We start from the raw sequence: 20,154 nt of genomic DNA, 5'->3' as shown, positions 1-20,154 counted from the left end.
ACCCCATGAGACAGAACAGAACTGCTCCACAGGGCTGTCTCGCCTGCAGTTTCCGCCAGACGAAATCACTCCCGGGAGCTGCTGGCGGGTTTGAATGGTCAGGCTTTTAATTGGTTCGAACTATCAGCCTTTCTGTTAACAGCCAAGTCTGGTGGCTCCTCAGAAGAGAAAACATAGAACTAATATATGACCACTGGGCTCCTCTTAGATTGTATATTGTTGCTGCTGCTATCCATCATAGGTACTGTAGAGTCTGTCGGTTCTGACCCACACCAGCCCTGTGTACACAAGAATGAAACCGCGCCCAGTCCTGCGCCAGCCTCACACTGTCCCTATGCCTGAGCCCAATTCTGCAGCCACTTTGCCAATGTAGGTTGTCCAGGGTCTCCCTCTTTGTTGTTGCCCTTCTACTTTAACAACCATGGTGTCCTCTTTTCCAGGGACTGGTCTCTCCTGACATGTCCAAGGCATGTGAGATGAATTCTTGCTATCCTCACTTCTCAGGAGCATTCTGGCTATGCATCTTCCAAGACCGACTTGGACATTAGAGAGACTGTACACTACATGGTATTATCTAATCAAATGTTAAAAAATGTGTGGCAATGGTCTTCTGTTTTAAAGCAGATTGTCTCTGTTTTGGACCACTTGTGCTAAAATAATAAACGAGGAAGTCAGGGAATATCTACAGCTTTTCAAAGGGCTCAGGAAATACGACTTTTAAGTAGTACAAGGAGGGGCATGCACTTAGATAGAGACAGGAAAATAATATGACAAAATGGTGACATTTAGAAAACTTGAGTTACAGGCTTACTGTACTATTTCGCCCCTACTAAGTTGGAGGAACATTTCATTCAAATTCTATGAATGAGCGAAAGGGTAGGTGGGGACCAAGGACAGTTAGTTCTGACACTGCGGAGGAATTGTTGCCCTCCCTCCTCCTTCCTTGCTAAGAGAATTTCCATTTTGTTCAGAATTTTTCTGCTTCTGATCTGACTCAGAGCAGGCAACACCCCCCACCCCAATCTCAGCAGTAGCCCCTAACTAGTCAAAGAGAACCTCAGGGCAGGAGAGCTGAAGGCACAAGAGAGCAAAGCCTAGCCCCAGGCCCTTTGTTAATGGGTGAGCCTCGTCCTTAAAGGTTATCCACAAGAAAAGAACGAAACATGGCCAAACCACTTCAAGTACACAGAGGTGGCCAGGCCTGGCTGACACTGCTGGTGAAGCCACCTCACCATGTCCTTCCATGGCCATGAACATGTCCACAGATTCTCTCATCCCAACGACTTTCCAAATCGGCACAAAGACACAAAGTACAGGGCACAATGGAATATCATCAAGTCCCACATGCACAGCTACCAATCCATCAACCATGACAGAATGGAGAGAACAGCTAAGTATTGCAAAGACCTCCAAAGATAGTTTGGCAGTTCTCCAAAGATATTTTGGCAGTTCCCCACAATGCACAACACAGATCTACCAGAAGCCCCAGCACTTCCACTCCTGTGTGTATACGCCAGAAAGAACTGAAAGCCAGGACTGAGCTCATTTCTGCACACAGGATTCCCTCCCTCCCCCAGACACTGAACGCTTGGTCAAGTCCAGCTCTCACATATCCTCCACCGTTAGGCTTTCCCACCTGCTCCGAACAGAACAAGGATCTCTCTCTGCTGTCTGGTTCTGCTGCCCTTCATCGATGCTTACTTGGAAAATTAAACATAATTAAAAAACAAACAAGCAAAAGCAACGAGTACCTGGGATTTTTCCTTATGTCATCCAACTGGCCAACCACATGAGAGACATTGGTACGGATCATTTTAAATGCAATCTCCTCGTCTCCCATGATTTCAAACCTAGTCATCAAAATAGGTTGAAAGAGTGAATGTTTATATGGAGATAAACAAACAAAACATTCAATGGAGAAGAAAACAACTTTTAAAATCTCCAGTAGACTTGACACCGAGTTACTTTGGCATTTCCATGCTGGCCATGAAAACTATCTTATGTAATTTTTAAAGGAGATCTTAATAGAGTATTGTAAAACTCTGAAAATGCCAGAACCCTGTAATTATGATGGACGTGAACAAGAGAATAAGTATATACTACTTACCTGTATTTGTTTTTGTCCTTATATGCTGTGTGGATTTTATCAGTCACTGGTTTGCAGTTGATAAAGAGATTCTTAGTGACCGGAGGCTGTGAGAAAATTCAAGTTGACCAGATGTTATATCAGAGTCAGGACTAAGTGAAGTGAGGTCACTCACCTCAGGTACAAAATTTAAGGGAGCACAGAAAGAACAAACAACAAAAAAAACACTCAGTAATCAAGATAAATGGTACTTTAAGGCAGTATTTCTAAAAGTATAAAATCGGCTGGCCTAATACAGTGCACAAGCAGACCACCTAGTTTAGTAAATAGATTTTCTTTTAATCACACATCCCCCCCAATTCCAGTTCATGGGGATCCCATGAGTTACAGAGGAGAACTGCTCCATGGGGTTTTCTTAGCTATAATCTTTATGGAAGCTAACCATCAGACCGTTCTTTCAAAGGGTCACTGAAATGGATTTGGGCCACCACCCTCCGGGTTCCCAAACGTTTTTGGCCTACTATCCCCTGGCAATTAAAAACTTTTGTGCTATAGCCGTTAATCCAGGATAAAGTGTAAAACATTGTGTTCAACCTTTCGGCTAATAGTTAAACTCAAACTGTTTGTACCAACCACGGACTCCAACAACAGGTCACCCCACATTATACGTTAAAAACAGTCTTGAAGAGTCACTCTTATAATCTCCGGAAATACATTTTCAACACAAGGGATAATGAAATGGCCTACGTTATACCCATGAACTAGCTTGTGGTTCTTACAATATCATTTGGAAATTCGTTCTTTACTCTATATGCAACCGTTAATTACAACAAAACCAACAGCTTGGCTACGCTAAGGGCTCACTTAAGCAATGTTAACTAATGATGCCGGCGTAATTGATAGCTGTGCAATTAACAGCTTTGCTTCAGAGTTTATAGCATGAGCTTCAGACACCAACGTTTAACTGATAGCAAAGCAGTTTCTCAGCTCTCAAGGACAATGGCTAATTCTAATCTCATTCCAGAAATCTGGAAAATGCTAAAATACTCTGCTGTGTGGAGATGGGCAATGAAAAGCTCTCAGTAATCTTTCACGTGTTTAACAAAGCAAGATGGATGCCTTTTATACATGGACATCACCTTTCCTCAGAAAAGAACACACATTTGCAAGTTCTGTGTAAGGTGGGAGCCTGCTAATTGCAGTGTCCGAGTATGAATGTGACTCCTGCGAAAGAAAGGAAGGAAGCAGAGGAGGAGAGACAGGTGGTACAATCAGGGATGTGTGCAAGGACGTCTGAGAGAGAGCTGCAAATGGTCTGCCAAGAATGGCTCACTGGACCTTGAGGCCTTAGGCAACCTTCGGCATAACTGCTATGCTTTGCAGAAGAAAGTAAAGACCGCTGATTAGGAACAAAGGCTGAGGGGAGCCCCACGTCCTTTTTCCTTTCTCCCTCCTCGGTCTTCGGCAACCGTGGGGCTTCGGCGCCAGGAAGACGGTTGAAAAGGCAGGTCATGGCAGCCTAGAGCTCACCAAGGCCACTTCCCCCTGAAGGAGGTAGAACGCGCTCAGGTCCCTGACAACAAAGAGAAATGGGTTTTCTGGACAAATATGTCCACTTTGGAGGAGTGGGGGTGAAGATATCTAAACCAGATCATCTACGTATGCATGACTTACAGCTGATGGATTATATTATTCTGTTAACTTCAGATTTGTGGGAAACAGAAGTTATCAGTTTAAAAAGTCTTATAATTAAAGGTTCTTCAGCCTATTTCACCTGATGATCATATTAAAAAAAAAACAACACTTTGATTCTGTTCTCTGCAGGAAGGGAAAAACACTTACTGTGATTACATGTACCTTTCTATGCATTACAAACATACTGATAAAGGAGGATTAAGATTTATGTAGTACTCTGGAGTTTACAAATATTTTTCATAAACAAAGTATCTTAATGTCACTGGACTACGCCAGAGACCTGGAAGAAACCACCGAGGCCACGACTGAGCTGCTCTTCTGCTATCACAGGATTAGCTCTAAGTGACAATGACCCTGAACCAACAACCCTGTCCTCGTCTTACTCCCAGACCTACTGATTCACAGCAATCGGTATTGATTTTACAAGTGCTGCTACCCATCTCAGAGTGCACCCCAAATGGCAGTCTAAGAAAAACGCGATTCAACATTTACCCTCCATTTAACTTAGCATGGCTCTTCCCTTTTATGTATGTTTGGGGATTGTCTATATTCAGATCATACCAGATCTACGGAATGAAATCCCATTTTTACCACCCTAAATTTATTTTGTAAATATTTTTCTGTATCTCAATAAAAATTAACTGAAGCATCATGTAAATGACTATATCATACCCTTGTTTCAGCAATTCTAATATTCAAGGTTTTTACACTTTAACTATTCTGAAATTGGGGTGCATCTCAGGATGAACAGCTTTCGAATCATTTCAGCCAGGTGGCAGCCCAATGCTGCTGTGTGTCTGTGAGTCAATTCAGCCCCACAGCCACCCTACCAGACAGAGGAGAACCAGGCGGTGGGGGTGAGGCTGGAACCTTTACAGGAGCAGATTGCCAAGTGGCTGATGAGTTTGCAACTTGGACCTTTCTGGCTAGCAGCCAAGCATTTAATCATTCTGTCACTAGGGCTCCCTGTGCTGCCGACAGCAAATTATCCACTGGCCCCTTCTGGACACATCAAGAAAATCCAGGCAACAAAACAAAGAAAAGATAGGATTTCATCTGATGCCTATTTATTTCCTTGGTTAATGCTTAGCCCTAGGATGACTCTCCCAGGCTGTTTATATCACTTTGGGGTTGTCGTCTGTTATCAGTGAACAGGATACCTACTTATGGAATACAAACAAACAACTATCTGAATATTAGCGGAGCTATCCATTAGGAGAGACAAGCAATATTCCCAAGCAAGATAAATGTGATTCAGGATAATCTATGCTACTACTTTCCACCAGACATAAGTAAAAAACTTGCCTGTCTTTTCTAAAAAGGTATAAAGAAGAATCTATAAGCTGTTACACCAAAGATCCCCTGGTGGGATGAAAGATGAAGCACTGGGTTGCTAACCGAAATGTTGGGAGATTCTAACCCCCCCAATGGCTCTGTGGAGCAAAGACCCGGTGGCCCGCCTGTGAAGGTTATAGCCAAGGAAGCCCTATGGGCAGTTACTGTCACCCGGGGCACTACAATAAACCAACCACCCTGCCACAGGGTGTTTCCAAGGCGATAAAGCTTGACAGGAGCAGAAAGTCTTTCTCCCATGGTGAGAGCAGCTGCTGGCATCAAACTGCTGACCTTGCGGCTAGCAGTCCAGTGAGTAGCCCACTACCAGAGCTCCTTGAGTTGGAATTCGTTGATAGCACACAAGAGCAGCAAGTTATTGTACACCTAATACAATGTTATCCAAAAAGCTAACTCATGCCACTTACCAGATTGGGATCATAGTACTCTTCCTGAGTTGGTGGAATGTTGTTTAGCTGAGTGATATTGGCAGGAAGCATTTTCGAGCAATTTATTAACATGTGTTCCAGGCCTGTCAAATCCTAAAATACAAAATAAGAGAATAAGTAATGATTGTGGCCTGAGATGTAGTCCATTAATATGGCCCTCTAGTCATAAATCCCCCATGTGCTGTATTATAATTCTGGACTTGATCTGTGCCTTAGGCTATGACCCCACTTGGGAGTTCTCTGCTGTGTTATCACAGGATTAAGGGGCTATTAAGTCTCTAACCGAGGATATAAACCAAATCGCACCCTTCGTTTCCCTGTGGGCATGATCTCATGGAAGACAAAAGCCACACCTCAAGGTCAGTCCGCTATGTATAAAAGCTATCTTGGAAGCAGAGAACAATCCAGGATCCCTGGAACTGGGGCTGCCCAGACCAGAGGCACCAGGGGCTGCGGGCAAAGAGACTGTGGGACATGGTAAAGGAACCAGGCAGAGGCCGGAGACCATGAGATGGAACAGAGAGGAAGCATGGAGACCATGGAACTATGCTGCAGTGATAGGTAGGATTCTTCAGCCCACAGAGGCAGAGGTCAAGGGACTACAGGGCTGAAAGGCTAAAGCTGGCTGAAGCACTGATATAGACCAATGACTGTCTCCTGTCTGTTGATCCTGACGTGTAGTAACCTGTCCCTTCTTTAACAAACTCCCATAATCATGACTTTCGCCTGAGTTCTGTGTGGACATTACAATGAATTACTGAATGATGCAGTCGCAGAATGCCGTGCGAAAACAAACAGTTGGTGTCAGAACAGGTCAAACAAACAAATAAAAACTATGATAGAGGTATATGTGACCCCTGTCTTGTGGCAATAGGGAAGCCATAAGAGGTCAGATATGGCCTTTAAAATAAACATTACACAAGTTTCCAAAACTGGTTTAAATACTATCTTCAAAGAGAGTTTGACTATGACTTTAAAAAAAATCATTTTATTAGGGGCTCATACAACTCTTATCACAATCCATACATACATCAATTGTATAAAGCAGTATATGACTCTTAAACATTAAGACATCCCCCCAAAAGAGCAGAATGAGACAGTACAAATATTCCATGATTTTTTCAAAGTGCTCTGAGACACCATTGTACACAAGGCAGTCCGAAGGCATTCCAGGCGGAGGGCTCTCTTCATCTCAGCACTCCATTGGGCAGCTGACCACACTGAAAGAGGCCTTCCACTACATACCGACTTATATATAAGTGTATGCTAGATCTTCTCCAAATACCAGAATATCCCTGCCTATTGAAAACTCTGAAAGGTTAATTTCATAAAACACAAACCTGAAATTTGGTTTATAATTATGGCATTGAATTAATCATGGTAAAAAACAAATAAACAAGCAAACACAATACTAAGAATTATTTTCATTTACATGGAACTGAAATTAGCAGAGGGAAAAGAGAACGGTCCAAATAAGAAATTTCATTTCAGATGTCACAAGATTAAGGAAAAGAAAAATACGTATATACAATACCTGCAAACTTAAAGGCAGGTCGTGGATTCTGGTAGCCAGTGTTCGGATTTCTCTGTCAGACAAGATACCTGACTGGTCTGTATCCACTTCGTCAAAAACTTGGGAGATATTCAGGGGCTGGACTGCACTCATGAGATAATAAAAATAAGAGAAGGCAAACTGCATATCCTCAGAATGGCGTACTTTGTGAAATGATGTCTTGTCAAATTCTTCAGGGAACCTGCCCAAATAGAAGACAGAGTGAGCGCTGTAGGTTCAAAGCTAAGTGGTCCCTCAGGCTTGTGAGAATCCGTGCCTTTGAATTACGGTGCCGACCAAGAGCACTGACTGCATCACAGACTGCCCGGAAAACAAACCTATCTGTCTTAGAAGTACAGCCAGAATGCTCCTTAGAAGGGAGGGTGGTCAACCTTCACTTGTGTGGACATACTATCAAAAGCGTCATGCACTTTGGACATAGGGTCGGCAGGGGCCAGTCCCTGCAGAAGGACTTCAAGCTTAGCTAAGTGGACCCAAACCAAGCCTATTGTCATCCAGTCGGTTCCAACTCATGGCTATCCTACACAGGGTTTCCCATGTTATAAATCTCCAGAGGGGCTTCATCTTTCTCCTTCAGAGTGGCTAGTGGGCTTGAACCACTGTCTTTAAGGTTAGCAGCCCAATGCCTAACCCACAGTGCCACCAGCAGAGTCAGTAAGAGGAAGCCCCACCAACAAGATGACTCATGCAAGGACTTCCCCCATGGGCTCCATGATAGCAATGATCACGAGGATGACACAGGGTTGGGGAGCTGTGTGTTCTGTTGCCCATGGGGTCGCAATATGTCGGGACTGACTTGTGGGTGCGTGACACCTACAATACCCTGTGTGGGACAGGGTTTTATTTTCCCTTCCCGTTATGCAGGCAGCAAATATTGCAACCGTACATTTAACAAAGCAGAGATGAAATTTTCAGGTTTCCTTAGCTCTAGAAAAGTGCAAGCAACTCAGTCACAAGCAAGACTCACATATCTTGCAGTTCTTGCATGACAATCCGGTCAATCATGTGCGGCATGTGGGCAGGGACCTTCCGAGAAGTGAATCCAAATTTGCTATTTAGAATTTTATTGACATAGCGGAGGGAATCTGCGAACGTATCTTTCAGTTGTCTTCCTGTGTGTTTGCTATCCGTAAAGTAGGCCAATTGGGTCTTCAGTGATTCTTCTTCCTGAAAGGAGAATTCCATGTATACACCGCTTTCATCCTCAGTCATGCACTTGGTTAAGGATCCCGGTGGCACAATGTTAACGCTCAGCTGCTGGCAGTTCAAACCCACCAAGACAGACGGGGTGATCTGCTCCCATGACAGTACAGACTAGGAAATCATTTAAGCAGTTCTACTCTGCCATCTGCGGTCACTGTGAATCGAGATTGACTCGATGGCACCCGACAAGGATGTACTTTGTTAAGAGAGATAAAGCCACCACTCTACACATGGTGGCAGTGATTAGTCAGTAAAGGCCCACGGGAGACAAGTGGAAGAAGTGCTAACTTTAAGCATCCTAAGAGACCAGGACGGAAATGGATTGGGGGGAAAGTCTTTTTCACCAACAGTAGCTTGAGAACAAAGGCTGGGTGTTGGCAGTGCGCTGTTTATTGGGTATTCTTTGAAGGTTTCAAAGTGGCATTTGAAAATGTGTGAGCCTAGAAACAAATGTGAGAGATCAAGCTATTTCTACCAAAGACACCACAGCAGAAAGCATTTGAGATTTGAACACAAGAACTGGAGATACATTGGGTTTAATGATAAAATACAAAGAACCCTACCAGAACCACCCAGAAGTAAAACTAAATGGCAAAGAATATGAACACACTTTACAGAAGATGAAATTTTCCGTATGGAAATATTTCTGTTTCTTAAGTGGACTCTTCGATTATTCAGCTTTCACTTAAGGACTGGATCCCTGGGACTTAACAACGTCCGTGTATGCATACTGTAGTTTCAGGGCGCAAGAGACACCAGCTTGCCAAGAGAAGACGAGTTACCATGCCACAGCAGGTACTCAAAGTCTGCCCCTGACGGGCTCTCCTAACTCACACTGAGGCTGTGAAATAAACCGTTACAATGGGAATGCCAGCCAGCCTACTTCCGACTTAAGAGCAGTGCTACACTGCATTTCCTAAGCCTCTTCAGAGGAGCCTCCAGGTGGACTCAAACAGCCAACCTTTGGGTGAGCAGTCAAGTACGTTTAACTGTCCACACCACCCAGGGACTCCCACATAAATAGATAGTTGCTCTTATGACAGTGTCACCAATCCCAAGCTAATCTGCTTTTTCCTGGGAGAGAAACAGGCTGGCTGCAACTTACATCAAGAAGATCTTGGAAATATTTCTTTTTCTCCCAGGGCAAAAAGCCCGGGCGGCTTTCTGTGAAACGCTGCAGCTTTCTTCCAGGCAGCACTTCAAGGACACGTAGGTGATCTCTCGCACTGTCTTCCGTTCTGTTCTCTTCTTCTTTCCCTGCGGCTTTATTTTCTTGGATCACCTGGCTTTCCAGGGGACCACTCAGAGAGGCGAGCTTCCCATGAGACGCACCTCTGCCTCTTCCGTTTTGGGTCTGAGTTTCTGATCTGAAACCTGCTTTGGTCTCCAGTTCCTGGGCAGGATTCTGACCCGGGGGCCGTCCATTCACCTTTGTCATCGCTGCAGGGAAAGCAGACCTCTGAAGTCCTTCAGGTGCTTCTGAGTTGTTTGCCGAGGTGTTTTTGTGAGTCCGTTTTTCCAGACGGTCATTTCGTTCACCTGCTGCTTCAGCTTCACTTATCTTCCTCTGGGCATGCTGCGGCATCATCAGAAATGAGCGTAGCAAGGCAGACTTGGACAGGTTGTAGCCTTTCCATGTGATGTCACCACGCTTGAGTTGCAAGTGCAAGTCATCGAGACCTGCCTGGGCCTCTTTAGGAAGAAGTGAAATATTGACCAGGGGGATTTCCATTTCCTCTTGGAGTCTGTCTGTGGCATTACCACTGTGCCTCTTGAACTTCGGGAAGCGTTTTTCCACTGGGACATCTTCAAATGAGACTTCCGATTGTGGAAGAAGCGTGATGGGGGTGGCCAAGTTTTTGTCAGACTTGGGGTTAGTAGAATTTAGCTTTGGCTCCTCTCTGGTGTCAGCCTCGACTGTTATCTGGACCTTGAACTCATCACCATCTTTGTTTTGCAGCGTGAGGTTGAAGTGGAGGATGGTGGCATTCATGCCACTGTTCATGATCAGGTGGATGGTCTTCCACTTGTTGGCAATCGAAGCGTGCCGGATGATGGGATTGTCACCATAGGCCCCTTCGAGCGCTCTCTTGGCGATTTCGGCAAAGCTGAAGTACGGCAGGTGCTCACCCTTTGGAAGAACGTAGTGAGTCTGGTTTGGAAGCAGTGTGACTTTATATAATTCGTGAAAATGATCTGGAAGAAAAACATACAAACATGAGTTTCTTTTTAAAAACATTTTTCAAAGTTTCTTCCTCCTTTGAAAAATGACCCGAACCTGAGGTTTCACTTTCTAATACTGACTTTACAAATGAGGACATGTAATAGAATAGCTGTTATCTGGGGCAGTCGTGCCCGTGACCTTCTGACTCACCACAGGGACATGGTTCTTGATACAAAGTGCCAATGGGTCAACTTCCATTTTTTTACCCATTTGAAAACGTATAATTTTCTGTCCAAATGACCTCCATTGCAAAGCCTTCAACAAGAGCCAGCCTCCTTCTGAACACACTGCTGTCCTCTGGTCGTTTCCAAATTAAACTCCCACTGTCTATTTTCAACTCAGGTAATGTGCTTGTTCCGAAACATCTGGCGGTAGTCCCAACAGGCAACGCTAGCATGCCGCGGGCTGCTCTTTTCTAAAGACCTGCTTTCTCTTGCTTTTAACTTACACCTGGTCTGGATGCAAGGCTGGGAAGGACATTGTGATGGATTAAATTGTGCCCTTCCAGAACATGAGTCGGAATCCTAGCACCTACATCTGTTTAGGAATAGGCCTTCCTTGGGTCTGTAATTGAGATTATCAGCGATGTAGGGTGTATCCAAAAACCTCATCACTTCTGAGCTATAAAATGAACAGATCAGAGAATCAAGCAAGCAAGCACAAATGGGCAGGGGGTGGGGTGAATGGACTGCCAAGGAACTGAAGACCACCACACCAGGGCTACAGAAGGACCTTCTGGACCTTTCCATAGAGCTGACCAAGAATCTGCCCCAGGAGGCCAGGCCCTGAATTCAGACTTGTAGCCTCTTCGACTGTGGAACAATACATTTCTGTTTGGGAAAGCTGTGGGATCAGCATGAGGAAACGCAGGCGGGTGCACACACAGAATGACTAAATAATAGCCACCACCCAGAACCACTCCACTCCACCAGTCCCTAACCCGCTATCCTTAATGCAGCTGCTGGCAATGAGCATACCTTGTCCGCAGTCTCCAGCATCAAACCCACAGGACAAGACATTGCAGGCTTGGTCACAGAACTTGTCGGCGAGCCAGGAATTCGCACACCCTTGGTTACAGTAAGAGATGCTGCTTATCCCTCCACCAAACTGCCAGGGCTGCCCGACCCCAACACTCCCAGTGCCCCCTCCGCCTGGCACATAGCGACTGCCTGCGTTGTTTCCTGCAGAGAAAAGGAGAACATCCAAGTCGGGCCAGAGGGTTTCTTACTATGTCTTTTTTTCAAAAAACATTTTATGGAGGGCTCTTACAGCTCTTGTAAGGATCCATACATCAATTGTAGCAAGCACATTTATACATATGTTGCCATCATTATTTTCTGGACACTTATTTTCTATTGAGCCCTTGGTGTCAGCTCCACGCCACTCCCACCAGTTTCTTATGTCTTGATGCTGTTACCAGGGTTGATAAGTGAATTTGCAGTTAGAAAAGGATTGTCCTATTCTTCAGTAGATGATTTCACTTACAACAAAAAGTAACCTGCAAAAGCCAAGGGGAGAGGTGACTGGGCCTTGGCACTGAGGAGTTGTGGGAGCCCGGACAGGTTTCCAATTTGCACAAGGGCGGTGGGTGCAGACAGGCGTGGGGGGAGAGGAAACAGGACTATGACTGCTGAGCCACCAGATGCCTAGCCTGGTACAGGTGTCCGCCTTGACCTGCTCTAGTTCCCCCTTGTGACCTGGCTGCTGTGCTCCGTTCTGAAATGAATTCTTGAAATGACACCCAGTCACCTGAATTTCTGCAACCTTTCCCTGCAACTGAATGAATTTCTCAAATGTGCACCTGGCGGAGCTGATGGACACACAGCCTGGAGCTTCATTCTTTCCACAGGGCACACTTTGCCAAGGCCATGTCCTCGCGTCTGATCTGGGGGTTATGCTCTCTGTGAGGGCACTTTCCCTTCTGTAGAGGACTAAGAATTTCAAGTGCATAAGGGCTACTTATCCATGGATTGCTAAAAGGACAAACCCGTCAGTTGGGAGAAGTAAGGCCAAAGTGCTCCTTTGAGGCAGGGATGGCGAGATTACATCTGACGTACTTTGGACGAGCTGTCAGGAGAGACCATTTCATGGAGAAGGCCGTCACGTTTGGTAAAGTGGAGAGGCAGCAAAGGAGAGGAAGGCCTTCAGGGAGATGGATGCCCACCATGGCTGCAACAGTGGAGTCAGGCACAGGGCAGGGCAGTGTTTCGTTCCGGTGTGTATAAGGCGCTGTGGGCTGGAACCAACTTGATGGCACCTAGCACCAACAATAACAATGGCTATTGTGGTTGTTAGGTGTCAGCAACTTGGCTATCAACAATCGCTTCTGTGCATGGAAATAACTTCTTAAGTTTAAGGGCAGTAAAGAAATGTAAAAGCTACTATCTACCACACCGAGGCAAAACACTAAGGGGGTGCAACAGAACAGCAAGGGAATGGAGCGGTGAGGTCCCCAGGGAATGGCGAAGGTGGACTTTGGGGCCAGGGCATGGTGCCCCAACAGACTGGACTGGAAAACACTCCTAAAGACCAACAAACGATCCTTGAACTAACTACAAGCTTTTCTTTCTTGTTGTGTTTTTTTTTTGTCATTGGTTTGTTGGTGTTTTGTTGTATATTGTTACTTGGTTTTGCTCTGTCTTGTTTTTGTGCATGTTATTATCTCCACAGGTCTAAATAAGAGGCTGGATGAACAATATGGAGGAGAAAACAACAGGACCGACAGTTCTGGGGGGATATGGGAGAGGGGGAGATGGGGGGAAAGGAAGTGGTGTTAACAAACCCAGGGACAAAGGAACAACAAGTGATCCAAATTGGTGATGAGGAGGGTGTGGGAGGCCTGGTAGGGCATGATTAAGGGTAATGTAACCAAGAGGAATTACTGAAACCCTGGTGGGGACTGCGCATGATAGAGGGACAGGAGGAAGGTCTAGAGAAATAGAGGAAAGAGCTAGGAGACAAAGGGCATTTATAGAGGTCTAGATAAAGACATGTACATATGCAAATATATTTATGTATGAGGATAGGGAAATAGATCTATGTGCACATATTTATAGGTTTAGTACTAAGGTAGCAGAAGGATATTAGGCCTCCACTCAAGTACTCTCTCAATGCAAGAATACTTTCTTCTATTAAATTAGCATTCTATGATGCTCACCTTCCCAACACAACCGTTGAAAACAAAGCGGGTGACCAAGCAAATGTGGTGAAGAAAGCTGACGGTGCTCGGCTATCAAAAGATATAGTGTCTGGGGTCTTAAAGGCTTGAAGGTAAACAAGCAGCCATCTAGCCCAGAAGCAACAAAGCCCACACAGAAGAAGCACACCAGCCTGTGTGATCATGAGGTGCCGAAAGGATCAGTTATCAGACATCAAAAAGCAAAAAATCGTATCATTGTGTGCTCACCTCCATGATAAGATCGCTGAAGACAAATGGGTGCATAAGCAAATGTGGCGAAGAACGCTGATGGTACCCAGCTATCAAAAGATATAGTACCTGGGATCTTAAATGCTTGAAAGTAAACAAACAGTCATCTAGCTCAGAAGCAACAAAGCCCACATGGAAGAAGCACACCAGACTGTGCGATCACAAGGTGTCAAAGGGATCAGATATCATCAGAACAAAAAATTTTACCATAGTGAATGAAGGGGCTAAGTGTAGAGTGGAGACCCAAAGTCCATTTGTAGGCCATTAGAAATCCCCTGGCAGATAGGTCTTGGGGAGGAGACGAGCCACTCAGGGTGTGATGTAGCAACAATGAAAAATACAACTTTCCTCTAGTTCCTAAATGCTTCCTCCTCCCCCACTATCATGATGTCAATTCTACCTTACAAATCTGGTTAGACCAGAGGATGCACACTGGTGCAGATAGGAACTGGAAACACAGGGAATCCAGGGCAGATGATCCCTTCAGGACACAATGGACATATGTATGGATTGTGATAAGAATTGTATGAGCCCCAAATAAAATGATTAAAAAAATAGTTGCGGTGTGGGTGGCAGTACTGGAAGGGTGGGTTGGAAAGGAGGAACAGATTACAAGAATCTACATGTGACCTCCTCCCTGGGGGATGGGCAACAGAAAAGTCAGTGAAGGGAGACATCGGACAGGGCAAGATATGACAAAATAATAATTGATAAATTATCTAGGGTTTATGAGGAAGTGGGGAGCGAGGAGGGAGGGGAAAAATGAGCTGATGCCAGGGGTTTAAGTGGAGAGCAAATGTTTTGAGAATGATGAGGGCAATGAATGTACAAATGTGCTTTTCACAATTGATGCATGTATGGATTGTGATGAGTTGTATGAGGCCCTAATAAAACAATTTTTTAAAAAGTTACTTTCTTCAGTGAGTCCAAATAGAAGCATGTGAGAAGGGGACAAGAAATGCTAGGCAGAAATGATGTTTAAGTCCCCCACCCCCACACACCTCCTGTTCCCTTCAGTCTCCCACCAACCTTGCAGTGTGCTGCTGGAAGCCACCAGTACGAATTCTATACCCATCAGCTAGGGCTTGCTCGTGAGCGTCCATAATCAGGGGGGTTTGCTGACTTTCATTATTTTAAAAATAATCTGAGGAAGCATTTTCAATGCAAGGCCAGGCTAGGAAAAAATTCCCTCATTAAGGGGCAATAGGACTACCTGGGCCACATGTCAACCCCGTAAAGAGTCTATGAATCCATGACTGATCGTTTCAATGCATGAAGAAGGACGACAAATGACGACATTCTGTACAGCCCGACGCAGCCTTACCAGAGCAATCACCGCCGTCCCAATCACAGGCCGAGTTATTGCAAGCCTTGTCACAGTAGCCATCTTTAATCCAGGAACCAGGGCAGCCCTCGGCACAGTTTGGCACAGGCCAGGTCAAATAAACCTAGGGTAAGACAAAAGGCCTTGGGAGATGATTGCTGACACTTTTTACACTGGAATTAATGTGTCCCTTCAAATACAAACAAGCAAAACAAACAAACCAAAAACCACATTGAGCGCCTAGGAAAAGCTGAACACCTCCCATATTGTGGTCTAAGTCCTGCTGCATCGCCAGTGATTTCTGGTTAAAACCGTCCCCTCTCATCACTCGTATCCATCTGAGCAAGCAAAGCAAGGGGCCTTTTTGGAATCAGAGCCTTAAGGGCAACACCTGGTGGTGTAGTGGTGATGAGCTGGGCTGCTAACTGGTAAGTCAGCAGTTCGAAACCCGTCGCTCCACAGGAGAAAGACCATACTCTCTACTATAAAGAGTTACAGACCCAGAAACCCACAGGGCAGTTCTACCCTGTCCTCTAGGGTCGCTAACGAGTGGGCGTCAACTCCATGGCATGAGGCAGATGGTGTTCAGTTGAGCCTTTGTTCTAAGATGAGCCCTTTGCAGAATTAAGGGCATGGGGGGAGGCGGTGTGTGTGTGTGTGTGTGTGTGTGTGTGTGTGTGTGTGTGTGTGTGTGTGTGCACGCGCGCGCATGTGTGTGTAACAAAGATCACCTGGAAGAAAACTGACTCAACCTGTGGATTAGTTTCTGACATGGCCTTATAATCTATTGTTAAGCAAACAGATTTCAAATGTCAGACTTGATACAAAAGTATGCATGTGAAACCATGTTGAAGCAGGTGGAAAGTATGACACAAGCCACTGCTTTTTATGTATACAATAGTTTTATCTTAAGGTTGAGAAAAGCAGCAGGTGAAACTTCAATGTCCTTATCTCCACGTTTAAGATTAGGTAATGGATTACAGTATCCTGAATTACAAACTTCCCTGTTCTCAAAATGAGTGATATCCGGGGGCTAGCTTTTCAATGAAAAGTAATTTTAAAAACTGTATTGGCCTCTTAAAAGTCAACATGCTTTTTCATGCTTTGCCTGCTTGGAATGCCTTTCTGCGCTATGGAAAAGGGGCCGTACACTTAATGTTCTCTGATCCTGATTTGTGTTAATCTGTTAACTTCCCTAATAAACCCCATAACCCTGAGTATTGTCTGTGAGTTCTGTGTGGCTACTGAAACAGTTAACTGAGCCCAGGGAGACAGTTGGTGTTAGAATATGCTAAGGAAAATTGGAGGGTGAGGGGCCAGCCCCAACCCTAACTACGTGGACACTGGCCCCTCCCCCCAGGAGAATTTATTTCAGAGGACAGCACTGAATCTGCAGCTCCAAGAGAGGGACATGTCTGATCAGAGCACACAGGAGCAAATGAAGGGGGAGGAAGAGAGAGTGGAGCACATCCTGGCCCATCAAACCTTAAAGACAATATCCCTGCTCAGAGCAGCCAATCCACAGAGAAGACCATATGGCCTGCCCCACTATGAGACATGATATCTCTCACTGATCCATAGTCCTACTGGGGACAACACTGGAGACACAGTGTGGAAATTCCCCCCGATCTAATCCCACGACACTGACCGAGGCAAAACACTAAGGACGTGGAACCGAACAGCAAGGGGAACAGAGCAACTAAGTCCCTGGGGAATACCAAAATTAGACTTTGGGGCCACAGCTTGGCGCCCCGTCAGACTCAACCGGAAAACACGCCTAAAGGCCAACAAATAGTCCTTGAACTAACTACAAAAAAGGAGAAAGAAAATTGGAGGGAAGAGGCATGTCTGACCTTTGCCTCACAGAAATCAACCTTGAACAGATGTGGAGTTCAGGCTCTCCTTCCCCTTTGTGTAGCTGGAAGAGGTCAGCCATGGCCCCAGTGTCACTTCCTTAGTTAGCACTTACAGTTAAGAGCTGTGTAACTTACAGGCTTATGGTGAGAAATGTCTAATTTCTCACTAAATCTTTCCAACTGTGCTATTCGGGTATGGCACTGGTTGGGGGACGGGGTGGGTAGGGGGAAAGACTCATTTCCCCACAACAGGCCATCAACAAATGCAGGCACTCAGAGATCAAGGAGTAGGAAGTGGTGCCTGCCCAGCTGTGCCCTGCCCCTCTGCCATTAGCCACTTCTCCATGCCAGCTCTCACACAGAACCAGAGTAAGGCTGGCTGTCGGAAACGAAATGTCACCCATGTCTTTACAACTCTAGACTGCTTCCCCCGGTGCAGCCACTTGGCTGGGACGTTGTTTCTCACAGTGCTCTGCCTTCTGCTGTGGTTGCAGCAGAACAGTGAGAGGGCCAGGGAAGGCTGGATTCTGGGGGTCTGGGAGGGTCAGGAAGCAAATCTCCTCCTGCTGTTTCCTTATTTCCTAACTGCTAACTCGCTTAGCAGGACAATCATACTGATTTGCTGAAATCTGAAGACAGGATTTAAAATACACACTGGCTTCCTTCTATAACTTCTACATGCTTCCCAAACTAGACAGCCCTTCCTCTTAGGTACTTACTTACCTTCTGGCCTTTGGAGTGGCTGTAGAAATCATCTGGCCAGACATCCTTCCCAAACATGACATCATCATTTAGGTAGATAAATTTCTGTGACAGCCCTTCAATGCGATGAATGTGGCTTTCAATGGCAGGTGAGCTGAAGGTGGGCAAGTGGCTTAAATTCTGAAACACATCCTTTTAACGAGAGAGCGAGAGAGCGGATACGTGAGATTCTTTTGGTTTGCATTCCGAAGGAAGGAAGGAATGAGAAAGGAAGCATGAAAGAAAGGACATGGAGGGGAGGAAGGCAGGGGAAATGGATGAAAGATCTCCCTGAACCACAATCCAAGAGCGGAAAAGGTGACCACAGCCTTGCCACACTTATAAAGTCGTGTACCTGGTGTGTTACTATCGTTACTCGAGGATTATCCAGGTTCATCCACGATGGGATCTGTCCATTTGTAACAATGAAAATATTCCGAACCCACGGTGCATGCCTCTCGATAGATCGCAGGGAGTATCTTAGCTCTTCGTTATCTTCAAAGCGGCTGGCAGACACATCTTCATCCTGCTTCGACTGAGAAACGCAGTCGGGTATTAAGTAAAACACTCCTTAGGCCAAATCTCCTCCTCTTCCTCCTTCCCCTCTGTGCTCTCCACTTGCAGTGGCCTTGGGGGCTTTGCTGCACAGTGTATACCAGTGGGCCACACATCAGCTCGATGATCTCTATAAGCACAGTTCAGAGGCCACGATAATGATTACATTCTTCACCTTGTGCTCGGGCAGACGTTTATGGACTGAGTCCTACTTGGACAAAGAATGGGAAGGAGTCCACACGTGTGTGCGTGTTCGGGAGGGGCAGTCATAGACACAGCTGTCTTGAGTTCACTGTAGAAAAGGCTCTTAGACTCCTGAATTCTGCAGCTTGGCAAATGCAGGCATATTCCCTGACTTGAATTAGATACAAGCCACATGAAGGCCATCTTTTTTTTTGGCTTGGGGCTGGGGGCATTTTGTCATTAGTCATACATGCTACATGCAATATTAAAATGTATCTGTAAATTCATACGTGACATTTCCAGCACCCACAGAGAAATAAAGGTTGAATTTGTAAAGATATTGACAAGAAAGGGCACAAATAATGAAAACTAAAAAGAGCGGTTCGACTTATGTCAGATCAACTTTGGATGGAGTCTTCCCAAGGGAACCCCGCAGTAAGTCAGGAACTCCCTGCACTCAGAAACCAGTGGCTGGGAAGTTGGAAGAGTTCCACTCCGCTCACCCCAGCACAGTTCTTCTTCCTCTCCCTCATCCTGTGACTCCGCCATAGTCAACATCTTCTGCTGCCCTCACCTGGCTGATGGCACTCAGGTCCCATAATAAATAGGCTGGACTTATGGTCAGCTCCTTTCCATCGATGGTCATGTTTTTCTTCGTCTGTTTGTTCAGTTCTTGGAAACCCTTGGGGTTATTCAATTTCAGAAGCGCTACGCTTGCCTCGGAATATAACTGCAACTGTAACATAACATGAGGAGTTACAGACAGAAAACCTGAGCCCCAAGGGGGTGAAAGGAAACAAACAATGCACTAAACCCATTGCTGTTAAGTTGCTCTCCGGTCATGGTGAGACACCCCTCCCTGGGGAACAGTGCAGAACGGCTCCTGGGCATTTTCTGGGCTTCAGACTGCCAGGCTTTTCTTCAGGGGGGACGCGGAGCAGCTTTGAACTGCTTTTAGGCTCATGGCTGAGTGAGTGCAAACTGCTTGTGCCACCCTGGGACCCCCTTCGGGGAAGAGATGTCATTGAATTCCCAGTTTGATCTTTGACCTTTAAGTAAGTTTATGTAAATATATAAAAACACAAACTCACAGCCATCAAGTCACTTCCAACTCAGCATGACCTATAGAACAGGGTGGACCCGCCCCTGTGAGTTGCCGAGACTCTAACTCTTCTTTTTTTTAAATAAATCATTTTATTGAGGGCTCTTATAACATTCTGTACGTCAACTGATCAATTAGATCACACACATTTGTCCATATGTTGTCATCATCGTTCTCAAAACATTTTCTTTTCACTTGAGCCCTTGGTATCAGCGGCTCCTCCTTTTTCCCTCCTTCCCCGTCCTCCCACCCTCATGTTTCCCTTCACCCATGTTCCTGTTGTCCCGGGGGGAGGGGGGGCCACAGGGGGAGAGACTGTAAATCTTCATAAAAGTATGGAGTAGCTGATGGTCTCAAACGTCAGACCTTGTGGTCAGCAGTCCACCTAGTGACCGCTGTACCAC

The 20,154-nt window shown here is 45.6% G+C and overlaps 1 protein-coding gene across 1 annotated transcript in view; it reads right to left on the bottom strand.

Moving 5' to 3' along the window:
- The window catches only part of GNPTAB (N-acetylglucosamine-1-phosphate transferase subunits alpha and beta), a 106,359-nt gene that overhangs the window by 14,632 nt on the left and 71,573 nt on the right, over nt 1-20,154 (bottom strand). The window contains exons 8-18 of the mRNA XM_075551098.1: nt 19,223-19,384; nt 18,266-18,445; nt 17,893-18,063; nt 15,314-15,437; nt 11,540-11,743; nt 9,444-10,534; nt 8,103-8,302; nt 7,097-7,316; nt 5,542-5,655; nt 2,108-2,193; nt 1,752-1,850 (exon numbers count right to left, since the gene is read on the bottom strand). Coding sequence (XP_075407213.1) covers nt 1,752-1,850; nt 2,108-2,193; nt 5,542-5,655; nt 7,097-7,316; nt 8,103-8,302; nt 9,444-10,534; nt 11,540-11,743; nt 15,314-15,437; nt 17,893-18,063; nt 18,266-18,445; nt 19,223-19,384 — 2,651 coding nt within the window. The remainder of the gene's footprint in view (nt 1-1,751; nt 1,851-2,107; nt 2,194-5,541; nt 5,656-7,096; nt 7,317-8,102; nt 8,303-9,443; nt 10,535-11,539; nt 11,744-15,313; nt 15,438-17,892; nt 18,064-18,265; nt 18,446-19,222; nt 19,385-20,154) is intronic.

Source organism: Tenrec ecaudatus, chromosome 6 (assembly GCF_050624435.1).
Source record: "Tenrec ecaudatus isolate mTenEca1 chromosome 6, mTenEca1.hap1, whole genome shotgun sequence".
NCBI classification, from domain to species: Eukaryota; Metazoa; Chordata; class Mammalia; order Afrosoricida; family Tenrecidae; genus Tenrec; species Tenrec ecaudatus.
This window is presented reverse-complemented; position numbering and strand designations above follow the sequence as displayed.